This window comes from Physcomitrium patens, chromosome 7 (assembly GCF_059467195.1).
Source record: "Physcomitrium patens ecotype Gransden chromosome 7, ASM5946719v1, whole genome shotgun sequence".
Classification (NCBI taxonomy): Eukaryota; Viridiplantae; Streptophyta; class Bryopsida; order Funariales; family Funariaceae; genus Physcomitrium; species Physcomitrium patens.
In genome coordinates this window covers 2,246,464-2,259,555 of record NC_143416.1, presented here as the reverse complement: position 1 = coordinate 2,259,555, position 13,092 = coordinate 2,246,464, and the positions used below count along the sequence as shown (strand labels likewise).

At 37.4% G+C, this 13,092-nt stretch overlaps 1 protein-coding gene and 1 long non-coding RNA gene across 2 annotated transcripts; both read left to right on the top strand.

Annotated features, from left to right (window-relative positions):
* LOC112285071 (uncharacterized) lies at positions 1-6,713 on the top strand. The gene is made up of 13 exons (XM_073535151.2): positions 1-1,278; positions 1,679-2,007; positions 2,193-2,411; positions 2,561-2,830; positions 3,152-3,327; positions 3,568-3,802; positions 3,928-3,975; positions 4,123-4,242; positions 4,351-4,548; positions 4,728-4,814; positions 4,963-5,063; positions 5,177-6,150; positions 6,370-6,713. Exons 1-13 carry the CDS (start codon positions 1,059-1,061, stop codon positions 6,468-6,470), a joined length of 3,078 nt encoding a protein of 1,025 aa, XP_073391252.1. The 5' UTR covers positions 1-1,058; the 3' UTR covers positions 6,471-6,713.
* Positions 6,714-8,177: 1,464 nt separating this feature from the next.
* Positions 8,178-9,744, top strand: LOC112284520 (uncharacterized). Its single transcript, XR_002970435.3, has 2 exons — positions 8,178-8,811; positions 9,059-9,744. It is a non-coding gene; the product is annotated as an uncharacterized LOC112284520 (long non-coding RNA).
* The last annotated feature ends 3,348 nt before the right edge of the window (positions 9,745-13,092 follow it).

The following is a 13,092-nucleotide window of genomic DNA, read 5'->3' as shown; positions in this document are numbered from 1 at the left end:
AGAGTGAGCGCTGTAACAAGACCAGAGTAATGGTTAGGAGTCTCCTAGTTTCCAATTTCCTCGCCGAGTTTGTAGTACCTCACAGGATTTCGCTGCAAATTGTATCAGTGATCATTAGTTGCTGCGCGCTAGACCTAGTTTATCTGCATCTGTTGAAGTTGCCAAGTTGCGGCGAGCTTCTTGAGGTGGATTGTCACCAGCTCGTCAAGTCGCCATTCTTCGTGTGAAGATTGACGTAGTCCCTGGAGCGGATCGGACAAAATTATGTGTTCCTCTTGGTGATTTATGTAAGCGACATATTGGGTTGGTGTTGGAGATTGTTGAGGTGTTGATGGTTTCAGCTCTCATCAGTATGAATCGTGAAGTCACTCTGGTGAGAAATCGCTTCGTAATCTGCTTTTTTGCTGCTGTGGGCGTATTATTCACGTAGCTTCTCAAGATCTGTTTTCAGGTCTTGGACGGTTCTATTTCTCGATTCCGAAGAATCTGCTCCTCCACCTTCTTTGGGATTGTTGTTAGTTTTAGAACTCTCATCAATGAGAATTTGTTCGGGGAGGAGCTGGCAGTATGGGCATATTTCAATCTAGCCAAGCGTTTAAAGTGATTCAAGTACCGAGAACAGGATCGGCAGTGGCGGGACTACAGGAGTTTTCTTTGGATTTTAAAGCACCGTCAGTGCATTTTCAGAGCCCCACATTTGCTTACGGATGTGCCCAGAAACATTGGGTATAGCCTTCTTCTACTGTTGTAAGGCCTGTTCTTCCGGATCGATTTCGAGGACTGTTGAACGCAGCATTCTTGATTGGGTGAATGCCATTTTGTGAGGATCAGCTTGAAGGCCGACACTTGCTATATCCCCGAGACTTTTGTAAACGTTACCTTGAGGAGTCCTGACCATTTGGTTGAGGGATCATCATGGTGTCTCGTGATGAAATGCATCTCCCTTGCCATTGTTGGCGATGAAGTATTTCAGTACCACATTTGATTACTGCGATACAATCGCCTGGGCAGAGAAATTCTCTTGCACCCTTGAGTGGTCGTGAGTGGTGGAGGTCGAGATGAGTGATGACGAGCCAAGCCCTGGGGGCAGAACCCTCAGGATGGGAAAGAAGAAGGATGGTCCAAACTGGTTCATGATAGCTGGAGGTGCTGTAGTGATGGCAGTGAGTGTTGCACTCGGGCGAAAAAAAATTTTGAATGATGGGGAGAAGACCAAGGAGAGAGTTTTGAACACTAGTGCCAGGACTCAAGCATCATCACCGCATCATCAGGATCTTGGTACACACTTCTCAAGCAACGCTTAATTCGCTTGTTCAGTTGCTTACAACGTTCTTGCATCGGGTGATCCGTGGACCATGTGTAACCTAAGCAAGCTGAATTATCTTGTGATTTTGTTTCATTTTTTACTGGACGCTGGGGTGGATTTAATGAGGCTTGTAAGCTTTTCATCTGACACAAATTGTGAGAATCCAGTTCAAATATCTCCTCGTCAGTTGTGAATTTCATGTTTAAGGGACTATAAAATAACTGCTCTTATTTCGGAGCCACGAAGTTGCAGGGTCTACCATCCTCGTAAATTTAACTCTCTTGTGTCTTCTATCCTCTGCTTAAAAAATTGCTTCCGGATGTATAGAAACCTTAACTCTTTGTAGTCACTGATTGACTTCTATTTCTGTAGATGAAACTGGTTCAATGCACACGTACGAGACGGTTCATGACGGGACACCATTCTGGGACAAGTCTGAGTCTGTGGCTCCACCACAAGCTAAGTTTGAGTTTCGCAGTTCTAAAACCAAACGTCCTGCACCAGCCGACTCTTCTCCGCAAGTTTCTAAATGTTTCCGGCAGCTTAGTCATATCTCAGTTTGTCAGTCCAATAAGCACTCGGTCCAATCCGATGCCCACAATTCAACAACATTACGATCAGGTCTTACAGCCAGACAGGAAATGGTTCACAGGCTGCGACAGCAAATTAGGAGTAGAGATGTAATGATTAACGACATGCAGGTGTGGTATTCCTCATCTTTTGAGCTTCTAGAATCTTTTAATTCTCTATACTAACGTTTCGTTGCTTTTGCAGATCCTAATCCCTGGCTTTTGCATCTTATGTTGATAAGACTTCTGCACATTTGGCAGGCGTGTCGCAGTTTGTACGCTTAATTTAGTGTCAGTTTGTTATGTTTACTTTGTAGACCCAACTGGCGGACCATGTGATTACCATGCATCGCAACCATTCTGTTGATCTTCAAGAGTGCGTGCAAGCAATCAGCACAAATCTATTTGAAGCCAATGTGGAGGTTCAGAAATTACACCGAGAATTGATGAAACAACGTGCCCAACAAATTGGTGACTTGGATGAAGAGTGTATTGACATTGCGGTTGCTGAGATTAAACGGCAATGGGTGCATCATGTAAGAAAATCTCTCTCCTTCTCTTTCATACGTCTTATTTAATTATATAGAAAATTAGGGGACATAGACAATTCTCTTTGATTACATGCTTTTGTTTAAGACTACGTGTAGATTATTTTTTGATCATGGTGATTTTACGGATACTGCAGAAGGATGTTGAAGAAATCATTCATGAATCACGGAAGTTGAGTGAAGAAATTCAGCGTCTGGAAAGAGAAAAAGAAGCGAAAGACAACTTGGCACATGCGAAGTTGCGGCAGTGTGAGATACTATCAAAGAAAGTGTCATCTTTGGCGACTGAGCTGGAGGAGGTCAAGCGTCTAGCTCAGGGAAAGCAACGTTTGTTAGAAGCCAAGGAACAAGAAAACCTGCAACTGACTAGTGTTCTTCAGGAACTTCACCACAAGCTTGAGATAGAAGTATGTATTCACTTCCTTGCCTTCATATTATGTCACTGTTCCTTCTTAAGCTTTTTGTCTGATATTTAACTATGTTTCTTCAACTCTTCAAGATAAGATTTTGGAGTTGACGTCTTCCATCACGTAGTCATCTAGTATATATCAGAATGCGTGGATGCTCAGCGCTTGCCGGTATCATTCGCTGGCTATCTTAAAGTTCAGAAGTGTCAAGAACTGTTGAAATTAAAAATGTCCTCCTCACATTGTATCAAAATTTGATATGCTTGTTCAGAGTATTGTAAATTGTCTTGACTTTATGTCTTGCTTTGTTTATGGTAACAGACCAGGGACAACGATTGGGCTAGGAGCAGCAAGCTTAGCAGACGGACAGATGCTCGTAGTACGAAGCCGAGTTGGAACTTGAATCACAATATTGACCGGCCTGTCACCCCCTCTGTTAATGGAGAAGTATCGTCATCACGCATGTGGGTCGTTGATGAGAACTTCCAGCAGTCAGGGTGTGTAATCTCTCCATTAGTATATTATCTTGATTTAAAATTGTCTGGATCCTTTTTTGTAATTTTTATAACGAATTTTTCTTTATATGAACATATCTAGCTACTACAGTTGTTTTCTAAGTGCTGCAGCAGACAAATATGGTATTACTACTAGGGTTTGGATCTAGTTGTTGTGGAATGTTGTGAAGTGAAGTACACATGCAAGCTAATTCGAGTTGCAAAATGTGGGAATGATTGCAGTGACGAGTCTGTTCTTGCAAGAAATGATTTTCAACAAGACAGTGAAACAAGTGTTGCTAAAGGAGAATCACCTTGTGTCTCTAATTCGCATACGAGGCGGTTCGAAGCTCCAGCCGCTGAAAACAGCCAAATGGATAATTCTGAAATCATTGAGATGCTAGATGAAAGCTTAATTCTGAAGTTTGAGGAAGAAGTGGACCAACTCGCAGCCGCACTAGCTGTAACATCGAAAGCGGTGAGTGAGAGGCGTCTTGGTGTTATTTTCGTATTTTCTATTGTGGGTGTTCAATCGAATTTATGTTTAGGCTGCAGTAGACAAAACTTTTAGTTCTGATGAAAATTATTATCTATGGGGTATAGGTATCCGAGAAGATGCAGGCTGCAAGTCGAGTTCTGAAGGATTTTCAGGTTGGTCATGACACGGTTCATGCTCCTTGTTATGCCTCACATTATTAAATCTATGTCTCTTCAAGTTCCTTGACGTGATATAAGAACACTACATTGTTTTGCTTTCTCCACGATGACGTTCTCTTAAAATGATTTTTGTTCCTGCAGAAACATGTTGAGTCCAATAACGATGCTCATACTTTGTCGCAAACTAGTCCCCAAGGATGGAAGGAGTCAGATTTTTCACTGACGTTCTCGCACTTGTCTGAAAATATGTCGGTGGAACAGGTACAACGCTTTGAATTGTATATTTTTGGTGGCTCAATAACAGTTTTATCTCTTTCCGTGCTGCACGAGGATGGTTACTAATATGTCTTAAACTTGATGATTTGTTAGAGACAAGAGCTAAGACATGAATTAGATCTAGTTGCGAAGCAACAAGATGTGGAGAGGGAGATGAAAGAGCTCGCCAAGCATCAGGCCAAACTTACAGAGCTCAAGTCTGTTGTGGCCAAGGTTATTGTCAGATCGAACGCTGGAAACCCTGAGGTTAATTCCTCCGTATTAAGCATTGAGCAGAAACTTGCTGTTCAGGTGTGAGGACGATCTTCATAATCTATACTTTGAAACATCGAATAGTAATTCACTATGCTGATGCTTCCTGTACTGAGAAGCATTAAACCTTTTCCTTTTTAATGATTGTGTTCCTGATTATAAAACATTCGACTCTTTTGAATATTATTTTCTAATAACATCAATGCCCGATAATGCAGGATGTGATAGCTAAGGAGACTTCTTCAATCGTTCAGCAACTTTCGACTTCATTCCAGATTTCATCACCACATACTCCATACATCCGGGTATTTATCCTGTTCTCATGTAGAGTTTCTTTCTTCTAATTGTGGACGGCAGTTCCTTCTGGTTGCTAATTGTCATGACTTTTGCAGCATGGGCAGCTCAGCTCTTCCTTGTTCTTTTTGAAAGTTTTCATGATTAAATAACGTGCAGGATGTGTGGACAACTGTTAAGGAGACATCCGGGACTCATAGCCTAAATGCCACGCACAAGAAGCGTTCGACGGCTCGCGACTCCTTAGACCAGGATTCAAGGTATTAACTCAATCAACCTCAAATTCTAGTTGAACAGCGTTTCTTGATTGTCAGCTGCTTTTGTTTGTTGTGTGTATGTTCCCTCATTTGCAAACGGAATGGGATGTATTCAGGAACACTTTACAAACGCTAACTGGAACGAGTTCGTCACAATTTTTGGAACAAGGCTCTTCCTCAGCTTTACGATATCTGAGTCCAAATAAGAGTAACGCAGTGAGGACTTTTTCTCCTATGAAGCTTCTTGAGAAGTCCTATGAATTCCAACTTGGAGCTTCAGATGGACCAGTTTCTACTTCTAGATCACGAAGAGGTGGGCCATTTGGAACCTCGAGGACTTTATTCCGGAAACCTGTTAAGCATCACGAAAATGCTGTGGGATCCAAACGACAATCAAATTGTGTGGGCGAGCACTCGTTGCAGAATCTACACAGACCAGACTCAGAAGCTACGAGCGGATTTTCGTTTGGTCTGTCTGGCATGGGTCAGCCTCTGGATACTGTAGACATTTCAGGAAACTACTGTAATTCAGAGACTGCAGAATCTAGTGTGCAACGACTTGAGGCAATAGTAGAGACATCTCAAGCTTATGACCAAGGCGACCGTATGAGCAGCCCTGAGCCTGAACCTCAATCTCAAGCCCACATCTTTAGTGAGCAGCGTTTTTCTACTTACAATTCTTCGGAGCCTATTGTGAACCCAACCTTTTTTAAAAGGTATAGATTCAACTGTGACTCCGAGGCGTCTCCTTCTATTAACTCCATGCCTTTTACAACCGAGGACATCAACAGATATTCTCCATCACGACGTTTTGGGAGTCCCCAGTCGCCTTGTTTTGGTGATCTTCTTAATGGGGATACAAAAACACCATTATTCGGATCAACTTTGTCACCCCTTTCAGTGTCATCAAATTCGCGCCTGGACAGAAGCGCTACTGAGATGAGAAAGATTTCCTTCAACTCGGAGAGGGAGAGGCAAGAGGCCCGCTGGTCTGTTGATGAAGATACAGTCCAAATAAAAAGATCTACCGAAGAAAATGGTGCATCTGACAGAGCTCACAGGGGCAGTACTGATTGGTCACCAATTCAAGGTACGACTTCTGCCTGCCCAAGTCCTGTTGGCGTGTCGCCCTTCGCGGCAAGGATGGCCTATTTGGACGTGAGGCAGCCAGAATGTGAATAGCTTAAGGTGATATTTTTTGTCTGTATCTCGGCTAAGTTAAAATGAGAATGAACTAGGTTAACTTTGTGCCCGAAAGCTCAAGAATAACGAGTGCAGCTGTATTATTGAGTGGTTTTGGTGCAATTAGGATTCCCCTCCGGTCAACAGGGGATCTTCACTCAATCGGCAGCGACATTTTGTGGGGCGGTTCATGTTAGCTGTTGTCAGCTGACGCCATTTGAAAGGTGATCACTTGGTCACATGAGTTAGGTGTAAATTGATGCACATGATGCATAACGGCACCGGAGTCATGTCTATGATTCTGTGTCGGTAGGTTGCTACGAGTACCTGCTGGTGGCTTCTCATACCAGCACTCGCTTGTTGCCTGAAGAGTCCCTTTGGCATGCTTACATGTTGGTGAACCAGATCTCCTGGTTCTCTTAACAAATACCATCCTCTTTCTTATAAGCGTTGATGAACGTTGTACCTTTAGTTTGTTTTTGGAAATTGTGATTCCCATAGCAGTGGTTGCTTCGGTCTAAGGTTCGTCAAACATGTTTGAGGAGCACTTAGCATCTTTGGTTGGTGCATCTGGTTGTGGTTTTTTTGTTAAAAATGATTAATTCTGAATTGTGTGACATATCGTGAAAAAAGGTTTTGGTAATCTTTGAATTTTTTTAATACTAAACGAGTCATGACAAATAATCAAGGAATCTTTTTTTTAATAATTTATGACTCTGTTTGTGTAGGTATGTGTTTGTGCTTATATATATATATATATATATATATATATTACTCAGTGAGTTAAACCTCTCTATCTGTGTGTATACATTTAGCAGTAAAATCTTATATTTAGTAAAAGTATAACTGAGTAAAACTTCTGTGGTTATGGATTTGTAATAAAAGTGACTTTTTGTATACTTGAGATTATATTATTGTGATGATCGGAGGAGTTTCTTTTTCTTTCTGTTAAAAGCATATATATATATATATATACATATATATACATACATACATACATACATATGGCAATGGCATCACTATGTTTGTGATTGTAAAATTGTTTTTTTCTTTTATTTATTTATTTATATATAATTTAGTTTTTTGAAGATTTTTAACTGTTATAAAATTTCAGTAATAAGTTTTAAACTGCAGAAGCACCAGAAAAAGAACCTCTAAAAAATAAAAATAAAAGAAAGAAAGAAAAGAGTCTTGAATATGAAATTGTTCAATTTTAAAGTCCATGAAATTATATTTCTATGGAGGTTATACTTTAATGATTTTCATATTTCTGTATTTAATATTTTTGCTTTGTTTTGGAAAATATTGAGTGATGTAAGGTTTTTCATATATATATATATATATATATATATATATGCACACAAAAAGTTATGACATGATTTATTTCAATATTAAATGATTACAATTTTATAAAATCTTCAAGTTTTATTATTAATTTTAAAATATTTTAATTATTTTTTTGATTTTTTTCTACTTAATACAGATTAAATTTTGGCAAGTTTTCTTATCATTTATAATTTCTTTTGTAGAGAAGTGGCTGGAGGGGCAAGATTGATTGTGTAATCTCTCTTAGTAAGGAAAGTAAGAGAATTATTCCTTACAAATTTTCTTTAATTATTCATCTATCAATTAAATTTAAAAAAACTATTCACATGATTTTATTTTATTTTATAGTTATATAGACCATTTTAAATATTTTTAAAAGAATTAAAGTAATAGCTCCTTTGTTTGCTTCTCTCTCTCTCTCTCTCTCTCTCTCTCTCTCTCTCTATATATATATATATATATATATATATATATATTGGAACTATTTGAACTTTGTTTAATTGTAGAAGAAGTAAAATATAGGCCACTTATATTATTTATGCTAGAAAGTAGGAGAGCAAGGAGCCTACCTTACTTGTATTGAGTGGAATGGTTGAAATGCGATAGGAATACGAGCGGAATACTGTACAATATAGAATAAGAATACTGTACATGATCCAAACGGGTGCAGTTTAGGGGGATATCAACCACGGGAGAATCCCATCGTCCGGGTATCGAGCAGGCGGAGCTTGAGCCGGGTGTGACAAAAGCCTCGGCCTTCGCAACGGGGCAGCTGAGAAAGTCAGCAGTGTCGTTCGAGCGGCTGGAGCTGATGATATTCTACAGCTCCGGATCCTTTGTTGTTCGACTGGAAGAGTACTGTTGTTGTTGTGCTATGGAACCAGTGCTCAAGGATGGTTGGAGCTCCGAGGGTGTAGTGCGGTAGTTTTTTTCTGGATTGTGGCACGGAGGTCGAGGCTGAGTGGTTTCTAGCAACGGCATTTCGAGGTTCTCCCTCCCTATTCCTGTTTTGTTGGTTGAGTAGCGAGCTCCAGTCATTTCCTGGTTAGACCCTGTGGTGGTGAGCTGCTGGAGCGTCCGTCATCAAAGATGCCTTGTCCCCCTTCTCTTCCGTTGCATTACGGCGGCAAGGTTGAACATTGGATAGGAATCGGATTGCTGTGGTCAACGTCCCTGAAGCTTCACTTAGAGAAGTTATGGCTGCATCGGTGGTGGCGGATCTGGAGCTTGGCTCTCCTAGCACGTGAGCTGGTTGCCCTTGCGTCTCTGGATCCTTGTTCGTTTTTTTCCTTTGATCTTTGCGTTTTGCCAATTCCGGTGCTCAAACTGTATTGCTACTGTTCCTTTTGATGATGCTTTGTTTCCGTAGTTTGCTTGAGTGGTGCGGAGTGTGACGGCCAGGCTTGTTGCTAGAGCGTTCGACGTTCCGTATTCTCTCTCCATTCTCCTTGACGGTGATCTTGGGGTGGCGGTGTTGTCATTCTAAACAGCTTGCGTTTTGCTCGTGGGAGCCACCTGCTCCTAGCTCTCTTAATTGGCTGTCTCCACCTCCACCGTTACCTTGAACAACGTCTGGTTCTGATTTGATGCGGTTGGAGTGAAGTGGAGCATCGACAAGTTGTGTTCCCTCATTCCTTTAAGCAACTAGTCGTGATCCGGTGCTTCTACAACAAGACTCATTCGACTGCTGTGGGGTTGTGGCTACAAAGTTCAGCCGAAACACTAGAACGATGGATCGACATCAGCATTGTCAAATTCGTGTGGACAACCCTAGTATTTAGATCTTGGTATCGTAATCAGCAACCTAATTGACTTAGCCAAGTAGCCAGGATAGCGGAATTTAGTAGTTGGAACGTAGAGTTAATTTGAATTGTGTAAGGAAGCAGTGACTTCCAGTGGCAGTGCTCTACGTGAATGGAAAGAGTGGACAACTGAGGGACAACAACGGTGAAGGCGTTGGCGTCGTGGGAGGGATTCCCAGGAAGCAATTGGACTCAGTCGCAAACATCGTTGAGTGCGATAGCGGCGTGAAGATATGAGCTGGACAACACCTCAAGCTCACCTTTTAGCATCCAGAAGGTGATAGCCTTGTATGGGATGGAGTTCTTAGATTTGAATAAACCCAGAATATGATGAAATTTAAACATAATTGACGTTTACAATGGATGATAACTGAGATCTTGGGTCGGATGAGATTATGGTTTGAGTTGGATGACTTTTAAGATTTAGATATACAATTGACGAATGAGCAATTGTTGATAGTGGATGAATTCTCATTCATGGATGAGAAGTCATTTATGGATGAAAACTCATTTGCAGATGAAAATTTGTCATTGGATGAATTTTTAGTTTTGGATGATAATTAAAACTTGATAAAAAATAAAATAAAAATTTATCAAAAATAAAATAACCTCATATAAAATTCAGCTAATTAAAGACTTCATTTTTTATTTTTTATTTTTTGTTGTTGTAAGAATTAAGAAGAAATTTTATTTAATCACTTCATAAATGAATTAGTAGTTGCAAATTAGAATAAATCACCTCCTAGGGGTTTATTTAGCTCACAATTGAAAAGTTATTGGAATTATTGAATACAAATCAATCATTAATTGGGACTTATTAGAGTATTTAGACAATTAAATTGTTGTGAATTGGAATAGGCTTCTAACTAATAGGGATTTATTTTAATTCACATTTTGATATATTTGCCAAAAGTGAGGCAATTCTAACAACTTAAAAGGCAAGTAGAATTAATCATCTCCTCTATTCCTTATACCATCTCTTTGCATTCTTGTGAGTTCCAATTGAGGACCATTCTCTAGTCATAGGAGGATTTAATCACCCCCTCCACCCCTTGTATCCCTTCTCTTCACAAGTGTAATATAGAAAAAGAGCTTCAACTAGAGGATCAAGATGATTCTTTATCGACAAGAAAAAAATAAAAATAAGAGAAAAAAATTATATTAGAAAATTTAGTAAAAAAATAGAAAAGAAGAAATGAAGAAAAAGAAGAAAATACATTTGGCAATTTGAACTAGTAGTCACTTGATTTGTAAGAATCTTTTTCACAAATACTACCCTCACTCATTTCTTTATCGAAGGATCTACTAATGAAGGAATAATTAAAGAGAACTTCAAGGAAAGATTGAAAAATTTAAAAGATACAAAAAAAAAATAGTCTCGATTATTGAAGATATTGATAAATAATAAGAAAAGATGTGGAAAAATGAAGACCATAGGATTTCCAATTTTATCCTAATTTATGTCAAAATATAAGCAATTTTTAAGAACATTTATATGAAGTTGTAGGAAACCAATTCCAATCTATCAACCATGATCTAGCACCTTTAGAGATTAGATTACTGCCTAACTTCCTATCATAGACATACATATTTATTCCAATTAATAAGGTTGCAGATTATCTACCTTCAAACAAATAGTTTAGTTTTTTTAACATTGAATTTTTCCTTAACGAGAGCAGATTATCCGTCTTTGTGAAAATTTTTATTTGACATTATAGGTTGCAGCTTATCTTCTTCTAATTTGACTTGTAGATTTATTAAGTTATTTGAAATAGAAGAAAAAATCATAGATGCTATATTTGACAAATGTAAGAATAGATTTGTAACTATTGCAGATCTTCACAAATTTGTGAACACTCTTAAGGTGGAAATTTCATAGATCACCAATGCCAACCATGGAAATACTATTCCTATACATATGAAAGAAGTCTAGAGTCTAAATTAAAAATTTGTATAGTTTAGGTTACTAAGTAGATTGACCTTCCAACTAAATCCAAAAAGTCTTGCTTCTATAAGTGCAATAGGAACAAGAATTAGTGTGCCCAAGAAGTTTGATGGAATAAGATCAAAATTTCAAGGATTTCTACAACAATTCAAGCTTTATCTAAGATTGCATTCTTTTCAATATCCTCATAGATTTACTCAAGTTATAATCATAGGTGTACTTTTATCTAGAAGTGCTTTCTCTTGATTTGCATCTTTGATAGAAAAGGATTCATGACTCCTTTATAATTAGTTCATTGAGCTTAATTCAAGCTACAAATTTCAAATTATCAAAGTCATTAAATAAAATTTTGAAAAAATAAGAACCAAATCAAAGAAAAAAAGTTGGCCGCTTATTGTTGTTACTTCCTTCAAAACCTTCGTCTACAAATTAGCTTTGATCTCCCTTATCACAACTCTTCTTCTTGTATGCTAAAGCTTATTGGAAAGCTAACAACAAGATTTAGCTTCTTTCAAAATTTCAAAACAAAAAAATAAAAAATGTAAGAAATAGCATAGAAAACCTCAAATTAGTTTTGAATCTTATTGCCCAAAAATTCCCACAATCTTCTACCTACACACTCCTATCCAAGCAAAACATAAAAAATAAAAAAATAAAAAAAAATCAATTTGATGCCAAAATTTATATCCTAATTTTTTCTCAATATCCACCTTGAACCACTATAGAGCCAAATATGTACCTTAAAAGATAATACCTTCAAAGCTTAAACAATCTATTTAAGATAATAATTTCATATTTTAAATTCTATTCAAATTTATAAATATATTAGTATTATATTCCTCTCTTTATAAGTATAACTAATTATTTTCCAAATATATTTGATACACTTAAATTAAATACATCATAAGAATGTGTCATGGAGATTTGTGCTTATATTATGGAGAAGCTAAGCACACTACTCAACATCATCCAAAGAAGCAATGCAATCATAAAATGAGGAGTATAGTTGCTAAAGAAGATAATGTGTCAAAAAACAAGTTTCTTGAGATACAATATGAATTGTGCGGCTAGAATCATGTACAACATCCAATAAAGTTCTTATTCTCTCTTCAAATGTTTTACCTTGTTTTACAATAGATATGTATTTAGGACCTAAAAATTACAAAGTCTTTACATTTTTAGATTCAAGAGCCTCAGCTTGTTTTATAGACAAAGACTTTGTCAAAAAATAAGAAATATCTTTAATCAAAAAAATCAAATCTATATATTTAGAAGTCATAGATGATTATTTTTTGTCTTTTGGAGATGTTATCTATGAAATTATTCCTATAGATGTAGCAATTAAAGATCATATTAGTATAGTAATATTTAATATCATAAGATTTCCTTTTAATCTTATTATTTTAAGATTATTAGGATTAAAAAAATATAATTCTCATATAGATTTTATTTCTTGTAACCTTGATTTTTCTTATAATTTAATCTAAAATTTTATTGGCCAAGTAAAAATACATAAGTTTAGTACATCCAAATCTTTACTAATAAGTGCAAAAACTTTCATGCATGTGACAAAAAAAGGGCCATTTTTTGCTATATATGCTATGTCCATTTTTGATAGTAGAAAGATGCCAAGTAGTATTTTTAATCAATATCAAGATTTCTAAGGTATTTTTTAAAAGAAGAATGTAGATATTCTTTCAAAGCATTTATGATTGTTTAATTGATCTATAAGAAAGAGCTCAACCACCATTCGGACTGATCTACAACTTATTATAGA

Excerpts from the sequence above, each read along its gene's own strand:
- LOC112285071 (XM_073535151.2), top strand. The coding sequence starts at position 1,059 with ATGAGTGATGACGAGCCAAGCCCTGGGGGCAGAACCCTCAGGATGGGA. Across the intron at positions 4,243-4,350 it reads AAAATATGTCGGTGGAACAG|AGACAAGAGCTAAGACATGA; the intron begins GTACAACGCTTT and ends ATGATTTGTTAG. Across the intron at positions 4,549-4,727 it reads AGCAGAAACTTGCTGTTCAG|GATGTGATAGCTAAGGAGAC; the intron begins GTGTGAGGACGA and ends CCGATAATGCAG.